Here is a 17635-nt window from a genome sequence, read left to right as displayed (position 1 = left end):
GATAAGCAAAGGTGGAAATAAAAATTGACATTGTAAAACATTAAGCTTATCGGAATCCCCAAAATGAGACTAAACTCTCAGTTTAAGCTCCACTTCTTAGTTCCCCTAATAGCCAAACCTCATGCACTGTGTCACAGATATGTGACAGTGGCACAATGTCCAACAGACTAAAGGCCCATTCACAATGAAAATTAAACATAAACATAACGTAAGCATAAAACCTTGTGTCCATGTTATTTAATGAAGGCATTCACAATGAATTACATAAGCATAAACTTAATCTTAATCATAAAACGTTAACATGAAAGTTCGCAAACTCCAAACTTTCATGCTCATGTTTATGCGATTTGAAAACAGTACACAAGCGGAAAGCGTGTTTTTAACATCTCATGGGCTTTGCCTACAGGCAATATTTTGATCTATTGGCGGTGATGATAGCTAGGCGCGCCAGCGAATAGGGATTATAAAGAATGGGCACTGAGCTAATTTGCCTGTGTTTTGTTTCTCTGTGCGCCAGCGGCTAGTTCCACTTTCAAGCGCTAGACGTAGTGTAATCGAGCATACGCTAAGTTAATAATTGAGAATAGAATTAAGACACAGGATCCAAACATCGCCTACCTTATTGCATAATCCAGTAACGCTTTGCTTCAAATAAATTCAAGTTAACAGCTTTTCCTTATTTCTCAGTGACAAACTAGTTGTAATAATAATATTTTATATTTCAGATATCATAAATTATATTATAAAATAATATAATACATTATAAAATTAAGATCGAATTCGTTTAATATTTGTATATAATATAATATAGGTATATGGTTTTACTTCTCGTAAGAGTTTTGTTTTTCCATTTTCAGCGCTATCAAATCATTACATATTTTAATTGTTGTTGGGGTCAACGTCTCAACTCTCATTATAAAGGAACTCTAGAGTCTAGACATTACAGTTAATGAAGGATTTATTATTTTATGGATCCAATTTATTTTATTTGAGTATATAATGTACCTAGATGTATTAATTGTATGTGTTATATTTCCGCTGTGTCGACTGCTAGCTGGTGTGATGTCAGCGCCAACTCTAGGGAGAAGGCAGAATCTGACGCTCTAGCTGGCTTGAAGGTCATTGAAATCAGTCCAGCTACATCAAAGGTACCGACGCGAAGTGTCCATTCTTTATAATCCCTATTCGCTGGGCGCGCAACATGTAATCATATGACGAAAAGTTGATTATTTTACATCTCCGTTTCTTTGGTTTCAAGAATTGAAAGCCATATACTGATGCCATTGTAGTTATTAGAAACATAAATTGAATAGCTACATCGTCAGTCATTGTGCAATTCTCCATTTTTATGTAATAGATTCTGTAGTTTTGTTGATTCGGTATGTTTGTTTCCACACACGTGTTATGTTTAATTTTCATTGTGAATGAGCCTTAATGTGCAGAGGTGCACTAATTAAGAGTGACTAAGAGTGATCTGGCGGAATGAGCGCCGTCTTAAATCATGAGGGCTGGCCACTAAAGGGAAACTAAGAGGTGGAGCTTAAACTAAGAGGATTCAATCCGGCATCGGAATTGGAATCCGGTGTGGCTTAGTGGATAGAGCGTCAGCACGTAGAGCTGAAAACCCGGGTTCGACTCACTACACTACACACTCTTGATCAGTAAGGAGGAGGGATTCAAAGGTCACTGCAGCCCGAATCTTATTATGCTTACCACTCCTGTTCTGTGAATGATTAGATAGCCGAACAATCGCGCTCTTGTACAAGTACAGCACGCCGCACCGTGAACTCAACCTCAACTATGGTATGGATAATGATATGTGAATTAATGATGGCGAAATGAGTTCGAAGTCCAACATCGAAAGTTGCCTAGCAATTCTGCTTCAATTGGTTGGAGGAAAAAAATCCCAACCAGGTAACTTGTCCCAACCAGGATTTGAACTAGGGCTCGCTCGTTTCACGGTTAGTGCTAACGTTATTACACAGTCGTGAGTTATTTATGTTTTATTGAAGTCTGAATATTATCTCTACTTTACTTTTTTTGTATTGTGGTAGGCCTATTATTTTCATTTTTTACTATCTCAGTTTCATTATTATTTTGTAATGTGTTAGTATTTTTCTTCTTTTCAAATTTCGCGTAATTTCGCTGCTTGAAGTCCACGCCTGTGGAGTAATGGTTAGCGCGTCTGGCCGCAAAACCAGGTGGCCCGGGTTCGATTTCCGGTCGGGACAAGTTACCTGGTTGAGGTTTTTTCCGGGGCTTTCCCCTCAACCCAATATGAGCAAATGCTGGATAACTTTCGGTGATGGACCCCGGACTCATTTCACCTCCATCTCATTCAGACACTAAATAACCTAAGATGTTGATAAAGCGTCGTAAAATAACCTACTAAAATAAATAAAAATAAATTCACTGCTTGAATATTTTATACAGTGACCTGGTAGAGTGCAAGAAAATGTCTTATCGCCTTAACTCCTTGTGAGTGAGTAAGTGAGTGAGTGAATAGATAAGTAAATAAGTAAGTAAAATAAATAAGCAGATAACTATACGAAGAAGTAAATAAATAAATAATTAACAACAAATAACTAAACAATTAATTAACTAATATGCAAGCGTACTTTTTACTCCAACGTGAATTACGAAATTTAATGTTTATATCTTTTCTATTGATTTTACGTCGTTACGTTTACGCTTAATTTTCTATGTTTATTGTTTATTGTTGTTAGTAAATAACATGTACAAAAATATAGTCTTAATTCTTCCCTGAAGGAGTAAAAACTCGTGCTCAGGGAGTTATCTAAACACATACTTAACACAAACAAAGATAATTATTTGACACAAAGCGGGTCAAGAAAAAAAAATTATAGGAATAAATTAACTTTAAAAATACAATTTCCATTTTAACAATTTAAATCATACAAATACACACATATTAAATTAATATAATATATTCTTCAAAAAATAAATTCCTAACGCTATTTTTGAAATTTCTGATACTAAAATTTTTCAAATTTGGGTATTTTTCAATTATTTTATTATATAACCATGGACCAAAGTAGGTACCATGAGGGTCAATGGGCCCACAGGGTATAGAATTCTGATCTCCAAAATACTAAATCTGCAGTCTGTTCCTTCATTCGATTTCGATACTCGGATATATCTTTAAAAGTCTGAGAATGTCTTAATGAAATTTGTACCGACCTGCAGCCATGACTAGAGACGTCACCTCCCGGGGTGTGATGGGGTGGCCGTCCAGCGAGATGACGAGCAGCAAGTGTTTGGCGATAGTGACGGTGATGGGGCAGCCTCTGCCTCCCCCGGCGTACGCCAGACGGAATCTGTACCTCTTGCCCGCTGTCACCCTGAATGTCGACAACGGCGTCTCCACGACGGTTTGCTTCTGGCTCCCCTCTGGCTGCTGAAAACAGGAAGTTAGCTAAATTTTACAATTTACCTGATAACAGACAGTCTTTTAACATTTATTGCAATATTAACAAACATATTTTTCTGCATCATAATCCACAGTTAATTCCCGATTTACCACGAAAATCGTCTGTAGCTGCATTTAGATTGGCAACAGGCCATGATTGTTTGACCAAACACCTGCATAGAATTGGAATATATCAGTCCCCTAACTGCCCATTGTGCAACTCAAACCAAGAAATGGATTCGGAACACCTCAAAATCTGTGCTTCAGTGGCTGGCAACGATAATATCTTTGAAAAATATTGGAGTGCAAGAGGTCAAATGACTTTATTGTCAAACGCCTGGCATTAGAAAACAACAACAACAAATGTATTTTTTTACCTTTTATTTCTTTCGACTATATTCATGTTTTTATTGAATATCACTGGCTTCTGTGTGATTGTCAATTTATATTAAATGTGTATTTTTCTCTCTCTATTTTGTGTTGTATTTATTGGTCTGAATTAAGTTACTTACTGTATTTAGTAAACTGTCCTTGTAAATTTTATGATAAGTATATTATTGACTAAGACCACACCGTACACGAGCCTGACTCTTACGGTAGTAGCTAGAAACATTGTTATTTTATAAATTTAATTTGTACTCACTAGCTAGCTAGTTAAATAAATAAATAAATAAATTTAACAGATGTCAATCATTCAACATTTGTATGCAGACCATACAATGATAATGACGGGGAAGGACTTAAAGAATTAAACTAGGAGCCGTTTCAAGCAAAACTATTGAGTCGCTTCCGAGTGGCCCTGCTACGTCGCTCATTAGAACGGCACATTAGCTTAAGCTGCCACTTTGTATAAACAGTAATGTTTTCAGTGATATTTGCAGAAGAATTGGGGTGGCTGCTGATGGCTGAAGTCCATCACCGACCGCCGAAATGGCTCGGTTGCGCTTCACGTGTGCATGTATTCATTTAAAACTACATCCGAAGAAGGAGTTAGGAAGTGCTAAACACGATCATCTAGTGCCCGACCGGGAAGAAGGGAGGAAGTGCGCGAAGTGTGGAGTAACGAACACTATCACGTAGTGTCCGATCGCAAAAAAGTGGGAGAGGAATAAAGAGGTGAAGTGCGGAAGTGATCCAGTGGCTACCCAGAATTGAGCGAATTCCAACGAAGCTAACCACTTCCGCGGACTAGCTCCCGCGTGAGTCATACCGAGCTACCCCTCTCAAGAGGAGGCCTTAGCCCTTCAAGGACAAATCGGCTATTCACTCATTCATTCATTAAAAAAAGGAAACAAAAATTAATTATAAGTAAATAAATTGGAATATCAAAGTGAAAATTTGTGTGTTGCATGTCCACGTTGTAAGAAATATGTGGTAAAAGTTTCAGATTAATTGGTTTAAAAATGTACAAGTTAGAAATTTCACAGATTCATAGCCAGCGAATAGGGATTATAATGAATGGACACTGAGCTAATTTTCCTGTGTTTTGTTTCTCTGTGCGCCGGCGTTTAGTTCCACTTTCAAGCTCTAGAGGTTAGTGTAATACGCTAAGATAATAATTGAGTATAAAGTTGAGACACAGGATACAAACATCGCCTACCTTATTGCATAATCCAGTAACGCTTTGCTTCAAATAAATTCAAGTTAACAGCTTTTCCTTATTTCTCAGTGACAAACTAGTAGTAATAATAATTTTTTATATTCAGATATAATAAATTATATTATAAAATAATATAATACATTATAAAATTATGTATCAAATTCGTTTAATATTTGTATATAATATAATATAGGTATATGGTTTTACTTCTCATAAGAGTTTTGTTTTTCCATTTTCACTGCTATCAAATCATTACATATTTTAATTGTTATTGGGGTCAACATCTCAATTCTCGTTATAAAGGAACTCTACAGTCTAGATATTACAGTTAATGACGGATTTATTATTTTATGGATCCAATTTATTTTGAGTACACAATGTACCTAGATGTATTAATTATGTGTTATATTACCGCTGTGTCGACTGCTAGCTGGTGTGATGTCAGCGCCAACTCTAGGGAGAAAGCAGAATCTCACGCTCTAGCTGGCTTGAAGGTCATTGAAATCAGTCCGGCTACATCAAAGATACCGACGCGAAGAGTCCATACTTAGTTACCTATACGCTGTTCATAGCTTTAAACGAAGGTTACACAACTTCACGACAGACGCAAATGACTAAAAGCTGATTCACAATAAACCGGAAACGGAAACGACAATGAGAATGAGAACGGAAATACTGTTAAAATAAATGTATTTAAATGTGTGCATTGACAATAGTTAATTGTGAATGCTCACATTTAAATGCATTTATTTTAACATTATTTTCCGTTCTCGTTCTCATTTCCGTTCCCGGTTTATTGTGAACCAGCCTTAACTTACATCACTCGACGCTTGTACCTTAAGTCTGGAACGACCGTTGACCAGGAGGGTAGCGGTGCTGGTGCCCGGGTTGGGTTCTAACAAGCGCTGGATGGCGAACCCGTGGCTCCACTCGTTGATGACGATCACGTGGCTCGGATCGTCCACGTCGTACAACCTGAAGTGCGGGTCCCTTCTTGGGGACTGCCTCACGATCAGGGCGCCGAATATGCCATCCGTCAGTTGCACACCTGAACACAGCGAAAATATTCACAACTTCATTTCATCAAATACATGGCTGGATACGTAGCCTAATAATTACACTTTGTTCATTGACGTTTACGGATATTGTTTCATCCCGTATGTATTTATTACGAATGAAAACATGACAATATATTATGCGTGTGTATATACCCTCCCTTAGATTTTTCTTTCTACACTTTCGATTAGAGGTGAGGTGTGGCAACATTTTGCCGTCATAGCTCCGGAAAAATTGCTATGATATAGACTGATATCGATTTTGTCACAGTATGATATTTGTCTTCGGATGATTTTTGACGGTTGCGAATATTGTAATACCCTGGCATTCACAGAGTCATTCATTAAAGATGATGGCAGGCAATACTTGCCACTTTCCAAGGGTAATGTCATCTTCAGTCGTAATGTAGAAGTTTCTTGTTGCTGCAAGTCCCAGCTTGATAGGTTCTTAAAATCTTCAATTCGTGGTTATTTTACAAAATTAAGGCATATAATTGTTCTTTACAAGGGGAATATATATCCGAAAAAACCGGAATGACTCTGAACATTACAATCACAAAATATAGTACGGTCCGTAATGTATCGAACACGAATATTCTTCCACTCCCTCTTGAGTATCTCCTACTCCTACTTCCATACCACTCTTCTAACTACATTCCATCATTTCCGACTCTCTTCCACTATTTCCAAATCTGTTCCACTGTTTTCAACTCTCTTCCACTATTTTCAAATCTCTTCCACTATTTCCAAATCTTTCCCACTATTTCCAAATCACTCCCACTATATATCCAAATCTCTCCCACTATTTAAAAATATCTTCCACTATTCCCAAATCTCTCCAACTATTTCCAAATCTCTCCCACTATTCCAAAATCTCTCCCACTATTTCCAAATCTCTCCCACTACTTCCAAATATATCCCACTATTTAAAAATATCTCCCACTATTTAAAAATATCTCCCACTATTTAAAAATATCTCCCACTATTCTCAAATCTTTCCAAATCTTTCCAAATATTCCCAAATATATTCCCAAATATATCCCACTATTTAAAAATATCTCCCACTATTTAAAAATATCTCCCACTATTCTCAAATCTTTCCAAATATTCCCAAATCTCTCCCACTATTTCCAAATCTCTTCCACTATTCCCAAATCTCTCCCACCATTTCCAAATCTTTCCCACTATTTCCAAATCTCTCCCACTATTTCCAAATATCTCCCACTATTTCCAAATCTCTCCCACTAATTAAAAATATCTCCCACTAATTAAAAATATCTCCCACTAATTAAAAATATCTCCCACTAATTACTAATATCTCCCACTAATTAAAAATATCTCCCACTATTCCCAAATCTCTGCTACTATTTCCAAATATATCCCACTATTTAAAAATATCTCTCACTATTTCCAAATCTCTCCCACTATTTCCAAATCTCTCCCACTATTCCCAAATCTCTCCCACTATTTAAAAATATCTCCCACTATTTCCAAATATATCCCACTATTTAAAAATATCTCCCACTATTCCCAAATCTCTCCAACTATTCCCAAATCTCTCCCACTATTTCCAAATATCTACCACTATATCCAAATCTCTTCCACTATTCCCAAATGTCTCCCACTATTTTTAAATCTTCTTCCACTATTTTTCAACTCTCTTCCGCCATATTTCAACCCTTTTCCGCCATTTTTCATCTCTTTTCCACTATTTTTCAACTCTTTTCCACTATTTCCACTTCTTTTTACCATCTGTTCCTCCCTTAAACTAATTTCTTTCTCTCTTTATTTCAATCTAGCTTTCCTCCACTTTTTATTTTCTTTTTCCTACTTTCACTTGTTCATTTACTCCCTTTCTTGCTGTGTTTCTTTTGTTTTTCCTTTGCATTTTTCTTTCTCCATTCCTTTTCCTTCCTTGGTTTGCCCCCCATTTCCCCGTTTTGATATCTTCTCTTTTTCTTCTAAGAGACAATATTTTAATAGCGGAATATTTAAATTTTGACGATTTAATTACTGTTGCGGAAGAATACTTTGTGTAATAAGTCTTCAGTTGTTTTAAGGGTTTCGATTTTGTGTGTTCTTAGTCATAATGGATCATACAAGACGTATAATTATCTTTGTTTACACTGTAATTAGAAAATCTTTAACTGTGGTAAAATTACGATCACTCTATTACACCGTTACCTATGTTATTATTTCCTTTGGAAAATAATAATTATTATATTGTTTCTCTCCAATAAAACTCAAGCTTTCACTATAAAAAGTATCTGTGTATGCTATGTATGTATTTCTCTTTTCTAATCTACAGGAGGTCACGTCTATTTGAAGCGTCATTGTTCTCCACATGTGGCCATAGCGCCGAGGAAGTGTAGAAAGTGAGTTATGGCTTCTATATCACAGTGTTAGCTCTAAGAGAATTAAATCTCTTGCGATTGAATTAGGAGCCGGCGAAAGTGACGAACAGATGCACACTTCCGTGTCTGAAAGTGAAAAATTATATTTACAGCAAATGACACATTTATATAATATAGGAAACAATTTTCGATTGAATAATTTCGTTCCGTGTTCATTAGTTTGTTAATGCGTTTTCTTACAGAACATTTAACTTTGTAGAAAGTTACTTCTTTCCAGAATGTTCTGAGGAGAGGCTTAAATTTCAAATTACTTCATTCTCCTTACTCATTGACAGACAGATTGCTCAACTATCCAATCAAAAGCATGAGTGAGATATAGGGTGACCATACGTATCAGTACCGTTATCTTCTATATCCTAGCAGTATCGTCGTTTTAATAAAAATATCAATTTTGTTTCGTTATTTTACAAAAATTTTAAAATTAAAATACGCTTAAATATTGGTCAATCATAACCTAAAATCAATATTGCTTTATCATACGTTTTTAACGACTGAAAAATACTTCGATTTTCAGAATTTTTGTAATGTAGTAGAGTTTATTCTATCTCTGCCAGGAAGAACAGCACCCGAAGAAAGAATATTTTGTATTATGAAAATAATATAATCGAAGGAGAAATTCCGATTAAGCGTTGAAGCACTGCCAATTGTAATATAAAATTGTGACATGGAAATTTGTAACGTAAAGTAAGATCATATGAAAAATAATCAAGGATATAATCGTGGTGAAATGCAGTCCCCTCCCCTCTACATCAAGCTAAAGTTTTTGTGTGTATTCTGTCAAGTTTGATTATTGTGAGTTCAAGTTAAAATAATTAAATCTACAATGTCTGTAATTGTAAAGTATGAATGAAACGGAATTTTACGAATATTTCTATGCAATCCATTTGATTATTTGATCGTGGTTGATGTATCATTTTATCAGACAAAATAGTTTTATGACCTTTCCTTTAGAACATAACCCGTGATTTTCCCGCTCCGTTTCTGTCTCAAAGAATAATTATGGTCAGCCTAGCAAGATAACCATTATTTTGCAGAAAAATTGAAGATTGGAATGTCATTGGACTTATGTTTGGTGCGCGAGAAACAATTCCCAAATTTACATTGGAGATCCTCAGAAAATTAAAGGTTCCTGAAAAGACCCTTCAAACAATTGCACCAACCATTTTAAAATCTTCATTTAACATCATCAATCACCATCTCTATTCATCTTTATAATATTCAACGTATGTTATTTATTTTCAATAAATTTTTATCGTTTTGATAGCTACCACATCTTGTCGCAGACTATTCTTTTTTAAAATTTCATTATGTATTTTTTTAACATTAATTTACGTTTTCTTTTATTGTCAGACTCCAAAGCAGCTATTCTATCAATCGTCTCTAAACACACACCTTCATCTCAAACAACAGAAATAACTAAAATGCTCTCTCAATTAATATCACTCAATAAAAGAATTGCATTCCAATGGATACCATCCCATTGTGGAATCCTGGGAAACGAGAATGCGGATGTTTTAGCAAAGAAGGGCAGCACTGCTACTTGCAGACGTGTTACTAAATCTACGTATTACTCTGTGAAGAGATTTATTAAATCTACATACTTAGACTTCAACAAACAAAATTTGATAACACAATCCCAAGGGAAAAAATGGAACTCTCTGCATCAAAATCCACAGTTAATTCCCGATTTACCACGAAAATCGTCTGTAGCTGCATTTAGATTGGCAACAGGCCATGATTGTTTGGCCAAACACCTGTATAGAATTGGAATATATCAGTCCTCTCACTGCCCATTGTGCAACTCAAACCAAGAAATGGATTCGGAACATCTCAAAATCTGTGCTTCCTTGGCTGGTCATGATAATATCTTTGAAAAATATTGGAGTGCAAGAGGTCAAATGACTTTATTGTCAAACGCCTGGCATTAGAAAACAACAACAACATTTTCTTTTTTGTTCATTTGAATTGATTAGGATGCCGATATTTTAAGTCCAAAATTTGGACGGCTATCATTTCAATTGTATCTCTTGCCGACATTTAAATATTATCTTAGTGCTGTAAGGCAAAGATGAAGAATCAGAAGAATAAGAGAAATAATGGGGAAATGGGGACAAGCAAGAAAGTAAAATGAAATGGAGAAGGAAATGCAAAGAAAGAGGTAATAAAGAATAAAACGAAAAGAGAAGATAAATAACAAATCAAGAAACAAATGAAGAATTGAAAACGAAATCCAATAAATGACTCAAGAAAGATTGAAAAAGAGAAAATGAAAGAAAAAAAGAAAGAAAGAAAGAAAGAAAATACAAACAAAAAAGGAAGGCAGAAAAAAGGCAGAAAGAAAACAGGAAGCAATGCAAAGGAGGAGAAGAAGTGGAAACAGGAAAACACAAGAAGAAAATTAAGAAGCAAGACAAGAAAGTATTTTCACAGATAATAATTAGGTCTAATATAATAATTAAATAAGTCATTAACAATATATGGTAAGACATTTCAGCAATAATGAACCAATTGCAAAGAAGGAGGGAATAAAGAATAAAATGAAAAGAGGAAAAAGAGAAGATAAATAACAAAACAAGAAACAAATGAAGAATTGAAAACGAAATCCAATAAAAGACTCAAGAAAGACAGGAAAGAAAGAAAGAAAGAAAGAAAGAAAGAAAGAAAGAAAGAAAGAAAAAAGAAAAGGCAAACAGAAAAGAAAGGCAGAAACAAGGGAGAAAGGAAACAGGAAACAATGCAAGGGAGGGAAAAAAAGGTGGAAAACAGGAAAACACAAGAAGAAAATGAAGAAGCAAGACAAGAAAGTATTTTCACAGATAATTAATATTATAATAATGAAATAAATCATCAACAATATATTATTATGATAAGACATTTCAGCAATAATGAACCATTTGTAAGTTTTAAAAATGTTTTATTTCTAGACCTTAGGCTATAAAGTCGAAGTTCTTAGGAGAAGACGTATATTACGGTACATTGTTGATTATATACAGAACTGGTACTGCTGCGATGCTGATCAGTGAACGCACTTCACTTAAATATTGCGATTCGTGAGGCGCGTGCGGTGCTGACCAGTAAACGCTTAGATTCAGAGACTGTAAGGTGGGGAAGAGAAAGAGGAAGAACAGAAAAAGAGCAATTAGAATAAAAGATGAACAAAAAAAGAAATACCAAAATTTGTAGTAGAAACGAAAAGAAAAAGGAAAAATATGGAGATAATTACAAAAGAGAAAAAAGAACTGAAAGTTAACCAGCCTAGCAGCAGATACTTTGTAATGCCGCAGTCACTGTACCCGTATGCGCGTGCCACATGTGTGTGCCACCCCTCGACGCCCGGAACTTGTACTGAAAGGTGGTAGAGCTGGGAATGGGGCACTGGGTCACCATGGGGACGCCGTCCATGACCGGAGTCTCCTTCTGCGGCTGACCCCGCCAGTGGATTCCGAAGCCCTGCCCGGGCACCCGGTTCACGACGTCCACCAGCAAGATGTCGTTCTCACATACCTGAAACAATTCGCAAATATAGGCAATGCCCTTGCATTCTCCAAAAGTTGCATTTCATTTAAAATATTTTATGAATTTCAGTTACGATTTTAGTTATGATAACCTTTGCAAACCCTAGGAGTTTGTCTCGTGACCAAAACAGAGTATAAATAACGTTCGTGGTCATACTTAAGGTATCATTTGGGTGCACGCGACAGAGACAAACGACCGAGACAGGCGACAGAGACAGGAGACGGAGACATCTCTCGCTAAATTGGTATTGCGACGAGACAAGCGACAGGCGAAAGCGACACAACAACTCTATCAGTATTCTAGAAGAGTTTGTTCAGAAAATAGGTGCAAATATTCTGTGAAATATGACTACAAAAGTGTTTTTTCATTTCTCATCAATATTCCTCGAGATGTTATCACGAGTATACCCATCCTTGTACGACTCGACCTCTGGATCAAAAAATGGTGGGTTTTCTGCTACTAATTCTACCAATTGTTCGTCTTCTTGCCAGTGAATTTAATTCCTGACATTTGGGATAGGTATTTTACTCCACAAAACACGTGCTGCATAAGACTGTCGCGAGACACTACTGGTCCGAAAGCGGTCTCGTGCTTTGTCTCGATCGCTTGTCTCTGTCTCGCGCTCTCAAATGTACTCCATATAATTATATAGGAAGCAGACAGAAGACGACTAGTCTCGGTCTCTCGTCGTTGTCGCCTGTCTCGGTCGCTTGTCTCTGTCACGTGGACCCAAATGGTACCTTTAAAAGTACATAATGGGTGTTAAAAAGAAACATTCAATATTTTCAGCGTTGGTATTACTCATAAAAATTAGACAGAAAATTATATATATATATATATATATATATATATATATATATATATATATTTCGAAAGATATTAATATTAGGAATCATGTTAATGAGACTTTCTTTTCTTGTTTTGATTACTATACCACCTCTCAGAATATTGAATGCTCTTTTTAATTGGAAATTACACTGAGCATCTCATGCATTCATGACATGTCTCAGAAGGTATTAATTTCAAGACCCATGTTTATTAGACTTTTTTCTTGTTTTGATTAAAATTACCATCTCTCAAAATATTAAATGTTTTAACACCCTCTATGCCTATGCCAGTATATCTGTTTGAATTTAAATATTTTCTTTTTAGATTTAAAATCTCTTTCCCACAGTGATCACCAAGCAGAATCCTGCATCGGACATTCGTCACGGACAAAAGCAGTATGGTGCAGCCTCATAAGAATGTGTGTATTCACAATCACCGAACGGTCCGAGACAAAAACGTCCTGTCTGAGACAATGTCCGATGCAGTATTTTACTGGCCTTATTGGTACTATCCCGGAATTTTTCTTTCAGGGACTTAGGAAACTATGAAAAACGCAAGTCAGGAGAGCCGGCCCTTGGGATAAAGCTCCCAAATACACAAGTCGAGCTTGCTAACCACGATATCACCTTGTTCAACTTGATGCAATTATACTGACAGTAGGCTATTCTGATGCTGCATACAGTACCATATAAATAACAAGAGAAGCCTTGGTTATAGAAGTAGGTCCTCACCTGTATGATAGGCCCTGGTAACTGTCTGTTAGCGGTGAGAAGACCCCTCTGGAACCCGTCAGCCGTGATGCAGTACTTCTTGGAGCAGTCGGATATATTCCGCGGGCAGTCACCGCATGATCTGTGAAGGAAAATCCAGATGTATTGGATCAGGCTTCCCACAAAATAAGACAAAAACACGGAACATTCAGTATTAATTTTAAAAATTAAGCTTTGTTGTAAATTTTCCATCGTGCTTATCCATGTTGCCTTCGAGCAGGTTAAAACATTACAATTAAATCAAATTAAATACCATCATTGAAATTAAGGTACTATTGAGTGCCAAGTATTAATGGGAATAGAATAATATCAAGTTATCAGGGTAACCAAGGTGAGAATAGTAGGACTTAATTGAGGCTGAAAATAAGCTATTATAGTAAATAGTGAAGTGAACGGCTTAAACGTACAACATTTCAGTATTTTATTACTTATAAAGTATTGTAGTTATTTACACTTTGCTTCTACGGGTAGGGTAACTCAGAATGTTTCCTGTTTTTGCATGGCGGGAATGTACATCGCATACGCGCATGCGCAAACTACGTCGTTCTCGGAAATAACCAATTAGAGTCAGTAACCATGTGGACTCCACAGCAAAAGGCATTCTGTGTGCTTACTCTCACCGAGTTGAAATCTGTTACGCAGGTACAACGTCGATTTCGGCGTGAATATCAACTGCGACCAACTGACGATGTTCCAACGTACGTAATAATCATGAAATGGGACAGATGCCTTCGTGAAACTGGGAGTTTGGTTTCAAAGTCGGGCCACCACACCAAGCGTGCTGTTCCAGTGGCTGATGTCGAATTAATCCGTACGTCTTTCCAGCGGAGCCCCCGTAAATCAATCCGACAAAAGGTGAAACAATGTATTATTGTAAGGAAAAAGTTCCTAGAAAATTATACAACAAATCCAACATATAAAATTAAATTTAAATCAAACAGAAAACTGTAAAACTGTAAATTACACAAAAACTAAAGTACAAAGCTATTATGATAGTAGCATAGTGGTAGTAGTAGTAGTAGTGAACAAAATTACTTTTAAATTATTCAATCCACATTGAAATTGACAAGGGACATTTTGATAGTTATGCAAAATCGTACATTATATTGTCAGACTCCAAAGCAGCTACTCTATCAATCGTCTCTAAACACACACCTTCATCTCAAACAGCAGAAATAACTAAAATGCTCTCTCAATTAATATCACTCAATAAAAGAATTGCATTCCAATGGATACCATCCCATTGTGGAATCCTGGGAAATGAGAATGCGGATGCTTTAGCAAAGAAGGACAGCACTGCTACTTACAGACCTGTTACTAAATCTACGTATTACTCTGTGAAGAGATTTATTAAATCTACATACTTAGAATTCAACAAACAAAATTTGATAACTCAATCCCAAGGGAAAAAATGGAACTCTCTGCATCAAAATCCACAGTTAATTCCCGATTTACCACGAAAATCGTCTGTAGCTGCATTTAGATTGGCAACAGGCCATGATTGTTTGGCCAAACACCTGCATAGAATTGGAATATATCAGTCCCCTAACTGTCCATTGTGCAACTCAAACTAAGAAATGGATTCGGAACACCTCAAAATCTGTGCTTCAGTGGCTAGTCATGATAATATCTTTGAAAAATATTGGAGTGCAAGAGGTCAGATGACTTTGTTGTCAAACGCCTGGCATTAGAAAACAACAACAACATTTAAGACATCGTCTGCAGTGAAAAAAATTGTATTGCATTTACTAAAAATGTGTCAACAAAAGCGTAAAGAGTTACCTGAATCTCCACTTCATAATGTTAATTTTGTTACCCTTGTCTTGTGGTCGCTATTTGTACAGTATATATACTGCTGGCAGGTAGTACGCGAAAGAATCCAAAATCGTTCGCGTGCTATTTTTTATACATCCCTGCTCTACTTCGTCTACGAAATGCTCTAGGTCAGTGGTCGTCAGCGCTCGCTGAAATGGGTAGAGTGCATGGAGGATAAGGAACTCTGCTCCATCGTGCACAAGGGATAGAGAAACAGCATAAGGCTGGTTCACAATAAACCGGAAACGAGAATCGGAACGAAAACGAAAACGGTAAAATTGTTAAAATGTGTACATTTAAATGTGAGCATTTAACGAAAAGCTTGCCGGAGCCCGGGATCGGGAACGGAGTGTTGGCCAAGTTTCAACTTTGGCGTTCACGTTTCCGATCACAGCCCACTAGATTCATTTTATTGCCATCATCGTATATTTTGTAGCAAGAAGACCGTGACATAACCTATGCATTATTTTGTTCTGTGTGTGCATCATGGAGCAAGTTTTATTTGATGAGATTCTAATATTGAGTGTTGAGGAAAATCCTCACGTTTACGATAAGCGGCGCGCCTCGTATAAAAATGAGGAGAATACGTGGCTTTTAATAGCTGCATCTTTGAACACCGATCGTAAGTGAATCGTATTTTATTATGGTCTTACTAATAAAAACTCTATATACAGACCTTTAACTGTCTTATACTTATACAATGAGTAGCTCATTTATACGTCGTGTGTAAATTCCTTACTAATAATCATTACATACGTCGCATATAACAGTACAACTGTTACACAGCTACGTCATAGTTTCGTCAATACTTCGTTACGAAAGATAATAGAATATCTGAGGTTCTCTATTGCATCCGGTAGAGCGCTCTAGTGTGGCGTGTTAAGTATCGATAGTACAACTGGCTCTAATCGATTACCATACTATATTTTGGTCAAAGAGTACAAGCTACAGTAATATTATTCTAATTATTCTGTGTCTTTTGTTTGTTCTTCTTTGGTTACAAGGCAACCATCATCATAAAATGACAGTCGATACGAACAGCTGTTAGAGGGGCGGTCATTTTTTCTCTATATACAATGCTTAAACAAGGGGTTTCGTGTATATAACTACTGCAAAGTAATTCCCATTGTATAGTTACAGGCTGTTTATACGTCCATCGCTTCTGCATGGCTTATTAGTAAAGTTTTCTGTCTCAACTCTGCATAAGTCTAGTATAAAAACTATACACGGTTTATTAGTAAGACTGTTACTGTATTGGTTGTATTACACACTACATATTCATGCTTCAATTCAATAACTACTGTTGTGTTCATTTGTGTTCTATTACAAATGTTTCTTCTCTAATTATTTTACGTTATAGTAGATTTAAAATAGGTTGTGATAATAAAGATGCATGAGCATATTTATAGTACCGTACCTAATGAAATGTTTCAGTTGAAATTTCGAAGTTGGTTAACTTGTGTTTATGTTGTCTGCCTTGTACTCATGAGAGAACGCCATTGGTCAATTATACACATATAACATCAGAATGCGTAATATCGACTTTACATATCGTTATTGACATGCATATCGATATGCATAGTCGTCTACTTTCTCGATTTATTGTGAATCAAAAATTTCCATATTCACGTACTCTGCTTCTCGTTTTCATTCTAGTTCTCGTTCCCGGTTTATTGTGAACTAGCCTATACCCGCTAGCAGCAACGATTGCACGCTTGGGCAGTGTCTTGTCCGCGGGTAAGGGACGCTAGCCCGAGCGTGCAGTGTTCTGATGACCGCTGCTCTAGGTCTTCAGAAGGGAGTCTAATTCTACGTCACTGCTTAAAAACTTCACGTTCCTTAAGTAGCAGCACGCTACGGCTTGAAAAACGCAACCTTGACAAGGACCGTTACATACATCGTTGTGGAACTGGACTGCCTTCATAACATACAAACAAGGAAGGACAATTTGAATCCAGTCTTCACCGCAATATTACTGCACGGTCAATTGAACATCATACAACCGCTTAACAAATCGCGATAAACTACCAGTTGTTTACTAATAAACGTCAAGAGAAAGCTTTGATCTCATCAGATGAAAGTGAAAACAGTGGAAAGAATGTTAGACTATAAAAAATAATTAAAAAAACTACAGTAGAGTGAAACAGAAAGTGGTTCAGCCGAAACATTTCTGTAACTGAGTGAGAGCATATTACTGTAGTCTAGAA

General features: G+C 36.4%; 1 protein-coding gene across 1 annotated transcript in view; it reads right to left on the bottom strand.

Annotated features, from left to right (window-relative positions):
- Positions 1 to 17635, bottom strand: part of LOC138694966 (uncharacterized) — a 139348-nt gene that overhangs the window by 44471 nt on the left and 77242 nt on the right. The window contains exons 3-6 of the mRNA XM_069819196.1: positions 13575 to 13695; positions 11793 to 12003; positions 5867 to 6078; positions 3202 to 3418 (exon numbers count right to left, since the gene is read on the bottom strand). Of these exons, the coding sequence (XP_069675297.1) occupies positions 3202 to 3418; positions 5867 to 6078; positions 11793 to 12003; positions 13575 to 13695 (761 nt within the window). The remainder of the gene's footprint in view (positions 1 to 3201; positions 3419 to 5866; positions 6079 to 11792; positions 12004 to 13574; positions 13696 to 17635) is intronic.

This window comes from Periplaneta americana, chromosome 1 (assembly GCF_040183065.1).
Source record: "Periplaneta americana isolate PAMFEO1 chromosome 1, P.americana_PAMFEO1_priV1, whole genome shotgun sequence".
In the NCBI taxonomy this organism is placed as follows: Eukaryota; Metazoa; Arthropoda; class Insecta; order Blattodea; family Blattidae; genus Periplaneta; species Periplaneta americana.
Note: the sequence above shows the minus strand (reverse complement) of the source record. Positions and strands in the feature narration are given on the sequence as shown.